Source organism: Cololabis saira, chromosome 14 (assembly GCF_033807715.1).
Source record: "Cololabis saira isolate AMF1-May2022 chromosome 14, fColSai1.1, whole genome shotgun sequence".
NCBI classification, from domain to species: Eukaryota; Metazoa; Chordata; class Actinopteri; order Beloniformes; family Belonidae; genus Cololabis; species Cololabis saira.
The window spans coordinates 33,021,504-33,033,638 of record NC_084600.1 but is presented as its reverse complement, the minus strand read 5'-3'; the positions used below and the strand labels follow the sequence as shown (position 1 = coordinate 33,033,638).

The 12,135-nt window shown below is 39.0% G+C and overlaps 1 protein-coding gene across 3 annotated transcripts in view; it reads left to right on the top strand.

The window, feature by feature from the left end:
* LOC133460012 (arf-GAP with Rho-GAP domain, ANK repeat and PH domain-containing protein 1) overlaps window positions 1-6,703 on the top strand; it is a 31,933-nt gene extending 25,230 nt beyond the window's left edge. For all 3 annotated transcript variants that reach the window (XM_061740476.1, XM_061740475.1, XM_061740474.1), the window contains exons 22-27: window positions 1,425-1,470; window positions 1,545-1,744; window positions 1,831-2,040; window positions 3,418-3,523; window positions 3,618-3,759; window positions 5,471-6,703. In XM_061740476.1, the coding sequence (XP_061596460.1) occupies window positions 1,425-1,470; window positions 1,545-1,744; window positions 1,831-2,040; window positions 3,418-3,523; window positions 3,618-3,759; window positions 5,471-5,530 (764 nt within the window). In that variant the 3' untranslated portion in view covers window positions 5,531-6,703. The remainder of the gene's footprint in view (window positions 1-1,424; window positions 1,471-1,544; window positions 1,745-1,830; window positions 2,041-3,417; window positions 3,524-3,617; window positions 3,760-5,470) is intronic.
* The last annotated feature ends 5,432 nt before the right edge of the window (window positions 6,704-12,135 follow it).

Sequence of the window (12,135 nt, the reverse complement as noted above, 5' to 3'; positions counted from 1 at the left end):
ACCCTCATTATGAGAATGAACAAAAAAACTCCAAAAAATCCATCTGTCCGTCCATCCATTTGTCCATCCATCCATCCATCCATCCATCCATCCATCCATCCATCCATCCATCCATCCATCCATCCATCCATCCATCCATCCATCCATCCATCCATCCATCCATCCATCCATCCATCCATCCATCCATCCATCCATCCATCCATCCATCCATCCATCCATCCATCCATCCAACTTACTTTAGTTTACCAGATCCCTCATCTATAAATGAGATGTTCCTCATCCACCAGAAATTTTCTCAGAAGATCTTGGTGGCCAACATGTCTTACCTTTGTTGAACCATTTAAATTGTACTTTTGATTGTTATTTTATTTTTGTATGTAACGCACCATGAGTTGCACTTACACTGCATGAGTTGGTGCTATACAAATAAATAAAGTTTAAAGTTTTAAGTTTAATCTGAAGCCAAGATTCAAGACCACTGAATATCAGCTGGGGTTGGAGACTTTCAGTCTTACTGGTAATGGACGACAAGTTGCAGGGCCTGGAGTCCAAATGTGTTTGTCTCTTACACTTGGTCCTCCATCAGGAAGACCAATAGGGAGAAAAAAAAAAACACCAGTTGGTTTTCACTCCCATTTAGCAACCCTAGGAACTACCTGGTAAATTAAACGTATGTTGTAGACTGTCACCAAAACGGCAAACACATCTACTTTACAAAGGAATTATTAAAATTCTGTTTTGTCTTCTATTTTCAAAGAAAAGTCATAAACTGTAACTGTAAATGCTGTTAATCCTCAGCTGCACTGTTTACCTCCAGACTACATCCCCGATCCGTTGTCATCATATTAGCCCTGCCTACAGACTCCCTCTACAAGGATAGACTGTCCATGACTTTTGAGCATATTTAATGAGCTCTAACGACTGGTAACCACACATACCACAAATTTAGATTTGCAAATTTAAATGGCACATCTAGATTTGTAGACCTTTTAACACCACTATATACATCTAAACTTATTCCTCTCTGTTCCACGTTTCCTCAGAGGGAGTTCCACAGGCATCTGCCTGGGGTCCTCCATGTTTTTCTATATTTAAACGGTCCATACTCCAATGAGATCTTATACATTTTGCTGTTCCTGAATTTTAAATGTTTAAAATTACCTAAACGGTCACGTATGCTCTGTTATTTACCTGTCATTTAAGAGGTACAGGATTGATTATTATAAGGAGCAGTCATACCATGAACTCCTAACTTCCTGCTTCTATGAGCACTAATTCCAATATGCTGATTGATCTTCTAAACTCCAACCACAGATCAGCCCCACCCATGCTTGTAAACTCACGTGGGGGATTATCCCACTGTGTAAAAAAAAAACCCACCTGGAATCAGGTTGATTTCAGTCTGCATTTACTTCCCTTTTCAGAAATGAATCCAGCTGAAAACATCATCACCATGACAACCACAGACAGGTGAGCAGCTGGTTGAAGTTTGCTTCTTTCTGATTGGCTGAGCCCTCTCTGATAAGATTGTGTTGTCCCATCAGGACTGTGTCGCTGCGCTTCCAGGAGCAGTACAGTTGTCGCACCTGGTTTACCCACCTGAAGAAGGTTCTGAGCACCCAGATCTCAGCGCCACGGCTGCCTCCGGTGGCCCGTCAGAGTCTGTACCCGGTCATCGACAGTGAGTTCAGAGGTTCAGTACCAGCCGCCATTGAGCGCTGCATCTCCCACATCACCACCTATGGTGAGTTTACACAGGTGGACAGGTGAGAGCAGAAATGTCTCAGAAGATAGGTCAACATTGATGATGTCATTGTTTGGGTCAATTAGGTCTGAAGGTGGAGGGCGTGTACCGGCGCTGCGGCCTCGCCACCAAGGTGAAGCAGCTGGTGGAAGTGCTGATGACATCACCAAATGCCACCCCTCTGGAGAGTAATGATCAGGGTGTGGTGGATGCGAGCTCCGCCCTCAAACAATACATCCGCCAGCAGCAGAATCTGATTCCTGATGGACACAGAAAACAGTGGCTGCAGGCTGCAGGTACGAATAGATCCACAAGCCAGAAGGTATCTATGTATCTAGAAAGTCTTAATGGCTATACCAGGTAGAAAGTAGCAGTACTGCAGAACCCACCCATACTAGAATACTGAAGTAATACTTCCCAATATATTAAGTGTGGCGTACCTCAGGGGACGGTTCTTGGGCCAAAACTGTTTATTTTGTATATTAATGGTTTTGTTTATGTTTCCAAACTGCTCAAATGTATTTTGTTTGTGGACGACACTACTTTATGTTATTCTGGGGAAGATATAACACATGTGTTGAATGTGGTTAAAAAGGAATTTAAAAGAATAAAAACATGATTTGAGGTAAATAAATTATCAGTGAATCTTGAAAAAACAAACTTCATGATATTTAGTAACAGAAAAAGAGAAACGGACACTTCAATTAATATAGATGGTATTGAAATTAATAGAGTAAGGGAAACCAAGTTTTTGGGTGTCATGCTGGATGAGAATTTGAATTGGAAATCACATATCAATTATACAAAGATAAAAATATCAAAAACAATTGCTCTGTTACACAAAGTAAAGGATTTATTGGACAACAAAGCATTGTGCATTTTATATAACACTCTGATTATTCCATATCTGACTTACTATGTTGAAGTTTGGGGAAATGCCTGTAAAACATATATTCAATCAATTTTCATTCTGCAAAAAAGAGCCATAAAGATAATCAGTAGAAAACGAGAGATCCAACAAATCCATTATTCCTTCAGTTAAATTTGTTGATATTTGATGAACTAGTAGACTATAGTATTCTGCAAATTATGTTTAAAGCTCATAAAAAACTTTACCAATCAACATTCAGAAAAGATTTGAAAAAAGAGAAAGCAAGTATAACTTAAAAGGAACAGAGATTTTTTTAAAACCAAGATGCAGGACAAAATTGATGGAACGTTGTGTTTCTGTGAAAGGAATCAGTTTATGGAACAATCTGAATAAAGAAAACAAAGAATCCAAATCAAACATTACATTCAAAAGAACAATTAAAGCCTGTATGTTAAGGAAATATAACAAAAAATGTTGAGTTTGATTGACATACCCCTAGGCGGTGGTAATTTTATTTTAATGTTATTTTATTTGTTTTTATTCACTTAGTTGTTGTTTTTTTCATTATTATTATTTTTAATTTATGTTATTTGTGAAAGGGGCAGATCAGATAAGATTCTTCTACTTTCTGCTCCCTTTTCATTCACAAGTTAGGAACATTTGTATTTGTATTTGTATTGAATTGTTTTGTTTTTTGAATGAAATAAAGAATTAAATGAAATGAAATAGTTGAATACTGCACTGGTACTATCATCAGTATAACTGCAGTAGAACTAAGTCTGACAGGAAATTTGTGTTTTAGGGATTTCAGGAGAACGCAGCCGGTTTAAAGAGTACAGACGGTTACTACGGCAACTCCCTGACAACAACAGAGCAACGCTGAACGCTCTCTTTGGACACTTCTACATGTAACACACACACTAACACACAGGCTAATATCCAGCAGCGCTCAGCAGACACAACAGCTGTTTGCTGACCCTTTTTCTTCGAAACCCCACCCAGGGTCCAGGTGTTCTCGCAGGTGAACAAGATGTCTGCTCACAACCTGGCTGTGGTCCTGGTTCCGTCTCTCTTTCAGGCCATGAACCAGGAGCTGATCCTCCTGACCAGAGAGTTCATCATCCACCACACTCTGCTCTTCCTGGTGAGTGCTGACACGACTGGAACACAACTGTAATACACCCGTGAAACACCTGTAATACACTGGTAACATCAACTGACAGGGCCCAGACATGTTTTATTTAGTAAAGGACAGGAGGACACTGAAGACCCTGCTGTCCATCTTGGACAATCAGTTCCACCCCCTTTATGTCGCACTCTAGACATAGCGGAGGTCTTTCTCCAGAAGTTGTCTTCAGCTCCGCTGCCTCAAAGAACGCTACAGAACGTCTTTCCGTTCTCCAGAACACTTTACAATAATTCCATCTGCTGAACAGATGATCACACCTGCACATGTAGATATGCCCCTTTTTACACTGTCAGAGTTTACATTTGAATGAATGAATAGCGTTATTGAGGAAGGCATTGAGTTGAGGGAGGTGTGGTTATCAGCAAGTGTGTGTGTAGCGGTAAGTCCGTGAACTTCGCTCAGAGCTGCTCCTCAGCCAATGTACTTGATGTTATCAGTCGGCTCGGTCAGTTCTGAAAACAAGCCAGAGAGGGGAGGGTTAGTGGGGGCAGAGTCACCTTGTTTACATTCCACCAGGAAGATTGTGACCAGAGCGATCGGCTAAAACCGCCCTGTCAAGGCCAGATTATAGAATCAACAATTATATTGCAAAACAGACAGACTCCAGCCTGTGATTCTGTTCGAGAATCGCATCCAGCTTACGGCTTTGCTCCCCCAACGTTAAAGTCTGAGTGTTGACCGCCTTGCTTGTCCCTTCAGCCACGTCCGGCAGCTCTGAAAGAGCCAAAACAGCTGTCGACGACTTACGCGTTTGTCGGTACACCAGGAATCCCCCTCCTCCGATCAAGAGAAATCCTGCTATCATAAATCCAATTATGAAGGCATCTTCAACGTCCTCGACAGACAGGATCGCCAAACACAACGGTTTCCAATATTTGTAGGAATCCATTGTGTATCCAGCAAAAAATGTCCCATCGGGGCAAGAGGGCTCCCTTACCCCCATACTTCTTGTCGCAAAAATTTGGTCAATTATGCTGAGAGACCAGTTAATCAATTCCATGATTGTAGTGTTTCGGAGGAGTGAAAAGGAGAGACTCTGAAGACGAGACAGGACAAAAGCAGTAGCAGGGCAGATAGATAAGGGAGAGGAGCAGAAAAACCATCCGCCTTCGTCGAGAGCCGGAAGAAGAATTTATCTGTTAAATCTGTTATTATATCTGTTGAATTATGACCCATATTTTTCTTTTTTCTTTTGTAAATGTATTTTATTCAAAATTTCCATTTCTTTCTGTCCTCATGAAAGTCCTGTCAACATTAAAACTACAAAGCTTATGATATATGTTCATATACTGGTTAATAACCTGTAAGGACCCGGTAGAACCAGAGTTAGTTCTGGTAAAACCACAGCAGGACTCAGTAGAACCAGGGAAGGACCAGGTGTAACCATGAAAAGACCCAGTAGATCAAGTGCAGGACCCGGCGGAACCAGAGCAGGACCCGGTATAACCAGCCCAGAACCCCATGGAACCAGTGCAGGCACCTGTTCTGTTTTCCTATCGAAGTGGAACAGATAAACTCATCACCACTGTGGTCTGAGGTCCTCCATCACTCTGGAGGTCTGATGATGCCGAATCATATTTACAGGAAGCTAAAAATGGAGCCAAACATTCCTGTGACAGCAGAAGCGGATTGAAAAACATGTGGTTTTATTTCTGTTTGTCTGCAGACACCAGGAGGAGAAGCCAGGGAGGGAGAGGAGGAGGAGGAGGAGATCACTGTTCTCTGATAAAGATGCTTGGACGTTCCCTGATCTTACCGTCTCTGAGGTGTCTCTGTTCATGTGTTTAACGAGCTGATTTAGAACAAACTGTTTTATATGAGTTACTAACATCTTAACCTGAAAATACCCGAGCCTCCACAATCGCTGAGATCAATCAAGTTAACATAAACCAGGAGACAACACAAGCAGCTCACCAAACCAGTGGGTAAAAGCTCAGCTTTAGCGCTGTAAAACCTTTTCTCCCTAAATTAAACACAGCTCTAGTTGGTGCTACAATTAGTTAACGTTTATCTCCACTCGCGCCGTGGGTTTACCTCAGATTACCAAACTACTGAGCACTAGACGCAGTTAGAACTTTAAATCTACTGTTAGGTAGCTGAAGACATGTCTTTGTAGATTAAACTAATTAAAGTAAATTAATTTAATCTTCCCCAGTGGTGCATTATGTTTACTGGTAGACCCTGAAACAAGAAGCTATACCAGGGTTCCATCTTGAGGAGACATTCTATCGTTCATTCTCGATCGGACAATCGCTTCAGAGAAATGGCTCTGTGAATTGTTCTATTGACTGAGAAGATTCCACAGAGATGTCAATCATCCAGATCCATCATCATTCCTGAGATATGTCCTTAAACCCCCACAGCTCTGCAACTGTTCCACTTTTAGGCACTAGAACGTCCTGAAGAGCTAATCGATACAAACATCAGTCAAGGTCCAGTAGATGGTGAGATGTTCTGGAATGGATTTCTCAGGTTCAAACGACATGAATCTAAAGAGATATGAGCTCTAAAAGCTAAATATTTAGTCTGATTTATGTTATTTATCTGTATTTACTCTGATCTGATAGTATTTATACTTCATTTTCCACCTGTTTCTATTGACGCACACCTGCTAGTTGTTGAGATAAATTCATGTCACATCCTATTATTTTAGAGCAGGAACCTCAAATATAACTTCACTATGTAAAACTCCTGACCATCATTTACGAGTTTATCACAGATGAGCTGAAAACTGAGCTGATGTCAGTCTGAATGTGAAGGAAAGCCGCTGAGTCAAACAGCATCCTACTTTACTAAAACTTATTTAAAATCTTCATCCTCTTCCTATTTTGTTCATGTTTGATGACTTTTATGGGATTGCTGTATTTTCTTCTGAAAAATAAAAGTATTTTGCTTCAAACACAGCTTCTGTTCTGGTTTTTGCTTTGGAACGACATATGGAAACCGGGAAATGTCCAGAGGAAATGCAAGTGAACTGAAACACTTCTGGTATAACCTCCACCACTAACATCCTTGGTAGAAGCTATGTACTAGAACCTCTGTGGTGGAAACACACAAAGTGCTGTTAAAATATTTGTGCCCTTATAGATTTTTTATACTCTGATGATTTCATTTTTTAAGGGAAAAGGCTATCCAAACAAATCTGGCCCTGTATGAAAAAGTAGATGCCCCCTAAACCGAGTGGCTGTGTCATCCGTGATGGCACTCATCACCAAATCATCAAATCATCACTGAGAAGCTGAATTTTGTAAATTTACTCTGGTTGTTTTTGTCTGATATTACAATTTCTTTGAGGACCTTCATGAATGCATTCATCAAGCTAGTCTCAGGCCATATATTAATGGTTAATACCAAGTTTGATAAAAACCTAAAAGCCACATATACATTTTAATATTGCAACAGAGGGTTTTTTGTGTGTTTATGCTTGGGTGTTTCCTTCACCAGTCCTCTTTACAGTTTACCATGTTATTGATCCCTTGAAAAAAGGAAAAGAATACAAACATTCTGCCAAAGAGAAACAAGTATATATATATATATATATATATATATATATATACCTATATACCGACGCACCGTTTTTATCATACCCTCGATCTCGTCCTCACCTACAGTGCTGAACCCGATAATCTGTTGGTGTCGCCTGTAAACTCCTTCTCATCCGACCACTAATAACGTATTATTTAGCAGTTGTTTGTCCGATGAAGCTATTACTAAATTTAAGGAGGCCATTGCTCATCTTACGATAGTGGAAAATAGTGAAGTAGTCGAGGCCAGTGACCTGGGTTCTACCTCTGCAGATGTTGATTTCCTTGGTAGTAACACTTTCGATTTGCTGCACTCAGCTTTAGATGCAGTTTATCCTTTGAAAAGGACGGTTTCTAACCATAGGAAAGGTAATCTAATAGCCATCCGCAAAGCCAGCACAGCTTATTATTCATCGTTGATAGAGGATAACAAAAGTAACCCACGTTTCCTGTTCAGCACTGTAGCCAGGCTGACAAAGAGTCACAACTCTGTTGAGCCGTGCATTCCTGCAGCTCTCAGTTGTGAAGACTTTATGAGCTTCTTTAACACTGAAATCATCAAAATTAGAGAAGATATCGATCAGGCCCACCCGGTAGCGGTTGTGGGCGTTTCTTCAGCTTTAGCTGAAGAAAGACCTCCCTGAGCTCACCTGAGTCGTCAATAGAGCTAAATCAACCACATGTATGTTAGACCCCATCCCGACTCGACTATTCAAAACACACAACAATACTGGACCAGATCAACTTATCCCTAAACTTAGGATGTGTACCGCAGGTTTTCAAAGTTGCAGTAATTAAACCTTTACATAAAAAATCGTCTCTTGACCCAGATATCTTAGCTAATTATAGAGCCCGACCGCTGATCCCGTCACAACTGGGTTTATTGGCTTAAGTGTGTTTGCTTATTTTTGTTTGTCATAATCTTGATGACATGTTCTTCACCAAAAGAAAACAAAGCCCTTCCTCATTTCCCAGTTGAATGACCACAGTGCGCATGTGAGGTTAGTTTCACATCGGTGCGTCTCTGTGTGGGAAACATTTGTAGCTTGGTTTTCTGGTGGTGAGAAGTTATTTTAGTGTCTTGGGTTTGACTTTCTTCTCTATTCCTCTCACCCTCTCCTACTAACCCCCATACACATAGTAAAAACAAAGGTTTATGGATACTGATGAAAATGTGCATCACACACTCTTGGCCATAAAGTGTTCTTTCAGTTACCACTTGGTGGAGGAGACCTCCCCCCGCAGTTTTGAGCATCCGCTATTTCTCTTTGGGGTCTTACGTTACGTGACGTTGTCCTGACACACGCACACACATACTGATGCACACACACACACAGGCGCACTGACACATACACACACGTAGATGATCTGAAGTTTGTGTTTAATGTTTAGTTAGTTGTTGTTTATGTGTAGTTTAGGCATCGGAATTTATCCCAAGTGTTGTTTCCTTATCTTTTAATTCTTGTGTAAATAAATTCAGATTCATTTGAATGAGAGAAGTTGTTAGTGTTTATTTTATACATATTTGTCACAGCTGTTGGTTGCAAAGGTCTGTGAATGGACTCCTTCCTTCACTGTTACTCTATAGACGCATAGAATAACGTAAAATTAGGACTGATTTTCTGTTTAGTTATTATTTCCCGATAAGTTAGGTGGTGCCGCATTTGGATTGATTCATTTTGATAATTAATTTTGATTTAATAACTAATTAACAACTCTCTAACTGAACCAGCACTCACTTTGTTGCACAACAATAGTTTATTGCCACTTTGTACAGTTTTGCTAAAGGGAGAATACCTTTTCCTCTTTGTCTTTCCCATAGGACAAGATTGTAGCCAGGATCTTTTCTGACTGTAGAAAGTCAGCAGAGTGGGTGGAAACAAACCAACATTTGTTTTCATCCAAGGTGGAGTTTCCCAGTGCACTAAGAATGGGAGAGGAGGAAATGGCAGAAGCTGCAAAGCACTATGCCAGACTTTGGTCTGAGGAGCAATGTTCCAGGCTTAAACTGGAAAAAAGATGACATCCAGGAACCATACAAGTTCAAATTCTCAACAATCGAGGACATGTTGCTGTTTTGAGATTTGTGACAAACAGGGATAATTGGCATATTGTGAATGTAAAATGGAGTAGTTACAGTCAATAGCTGCAACCTCCAGCCTACTTTTTACATTCACAGGACTGATTGCTGACATCTTGTTTATATTGTGAGGACATTTTATTTTCATTATTGGTTAATAAACTTCTGTTTAAAATGTACATGGCTTGGCAGTGAGGAAGGTGTCCACTCTGTTTTCACTCAGCTTTCACTCTTGCAACGGATGAAAGGATGAAGCAAGACGTTTGCTTAAATTTGAACTCTCTTTAGTGAAATAAAAAAGGTCAAAAAAACTATTGCAGCGTGTGCAGTTAACAATGAGAGGTACAGCATCTTCTTCCTGCAACAATAGACTCACACGTCATCACATACACTTCCTGTGTTGCTTCTAAAAGCATCATGGGAAAGGTAGTCCATTTTAATGTCCTCTCAACCAAATGAACTGAAATTAGATAGTTCTATTTTTAACTTAATTTTTACACATCTCTCTTATTAATTCTTATCTTATAATTTCAACTTATTTATTCTCCAACTAAACTGTTTTTAACAAATAATATATGTTCTCAAATAAATTCTCAACACACTCATTCATGTCATGCCTTAGGTTCTTCTAGCTGAGGCATAACAGCTGAGATTACTTCACTATAACCCTCTGAGCACAGAGACATAAACTTGTATCAATAAATGTATTTTCCATCAAGCTCAACGTTTTTACATGGACTAACGTCGCTAAACTATAGGCTAAGAATGGAAGGTTTTTTGACATTTGATGTAGGCTAATGTAATAATAATGCTGGTAGACTTATATGCAACATAGAAATTAATGTTTCTCATGTTAGTGTTGATTATTTAACAACTAGAATAAATCAACAACGAAGCGACTTTTTCCAAGAGTGTGTATACAGTTTTATTTAGTCTTGCGTATAAGAGATCGTCAGATAACCGTTAGCCACCGTTAGCGTAACAAAGCATCCACATTCTGTATTAATATTCAGCAATTTGCTGTAACCCGTGGATTCAGGAACCAGCCTCACGCTGGAGGTCTGCACAAAAAGTTTGTTATTTCCTCTCCTGACACCGGAAGCAGCCAGACACTCTTGTGTGAAGCAGCTGTTGCGGGTAGGGTTGCCACCATTCAGAAATAGAAATAAGGGACGCCCTGATTTCAGCAGCGCAGGAGCCAAAAAAAAGCCCCAAAACTTCTAAACTGAATAAAAATGTGTTTATTTTAAATGAAAAAACAAAATGCTTTGATTTAAAGTTTAAAGTGCTTTAATAGCATTGAATTTTCATGACTGTACAGACAGCCAACCATACTAGCAACTGAAATATCCTCCTATGCTCTGTATGTCCACATCAGCCCAGATGTATAATATAGCCTACAGGTGAAGAATATGGTGTAAAAGTTAATTTATTTCAATAATTCAACTAGAATATGGTGTAAAAGTTAATTTATTTCAATAATTCAACTAGAATATGGTGTAAAAGTTAACTTATTTCAATAATTCAACTAGAATATGGTGTAAAGGTTAATTTATTTCAATAATTCAACTAGAATATGGTGTAAAATTTAACTTATTTCAATAATTCAACTAGAATATGGTGTAAAAGTTAATTTATTTCAATAATTCAACTAGAATATGGTGTAAAAGTTAGCTTATTTCAATAATTCAACTAGAATATGGTGTAAAAGTTAATTTATTTCAATAATTCAACTAGAATATGGTGTAAAAGTTAACTTATTTCAATAATTCAACTAGAATATGGTGTAAAAGTTAATTTATTTCAATAATTCAACTAGAATATGGTGTAAAAGTTAATGAAAATACGGTACAAATCGCGTCCCGTATTAGTTCAATACGGGACGCAACATTTTTTTCTCAAATAAAGGACAATTCCGTATTTTACGGGACGGGTGGCAACCCTAGTTGCGGGAGCTGTTGTGAACTCACCCAGAACGTTTCATATCACTTTATGCCACTCAGCTACACCATTACAATTATACACAATCATGTATATTATGTGATGATGTCATTTAGTGACTTCTAGACTTTTAGGATGGCCAATCGCTACGTTCCTTGCTGAGGAGTTGGCAACACATTTACCAGGTAAACATATTAGTTCACCCAGCAGTGTTCCACCAAAGAATCTGTTCCACTTGATCAATAAGAGAATGTTCTAGCCAAGGAATGTTCCAGGTTTTCCTGGTTATCTACAACAATTCACTGCACTCAAGCATAGAAAAAGCTGGTTCAGTAGCCGGTTCATCAACCGTGTCTGGGATAAAATATAAAACCCAACTGAACCGTCAGCGCAGCTCCAAACTGGAGGAGGTAACGTCATAGTGTAACTAGGGTTGCCACCCGTCCCGTAAAATACGGAATTGTCCTTTATTTTAGAAAGAAATGTTGCGTCCCGTATTGAACTAATACGGGACACGATTTGTACCGTATTTTCATTAACTTTTACACCATATTCTAGTTGAATTATTGAAATAAATTAACCTTTACACCATATTCTAGTTGAATTATTGAAATAAATTAACTTTTACACCATATTCTAGTTGAATTATTGAAATAAATTAACTTTTACACCATATTCTACTTGAATTATTGAAATAAATTAACTTTTACACCATATTCTAGTTGAATTATTGAAATAAGTTAACTTTTACACCATATTCTAGTTGAATTATTGAAATAAATTAAC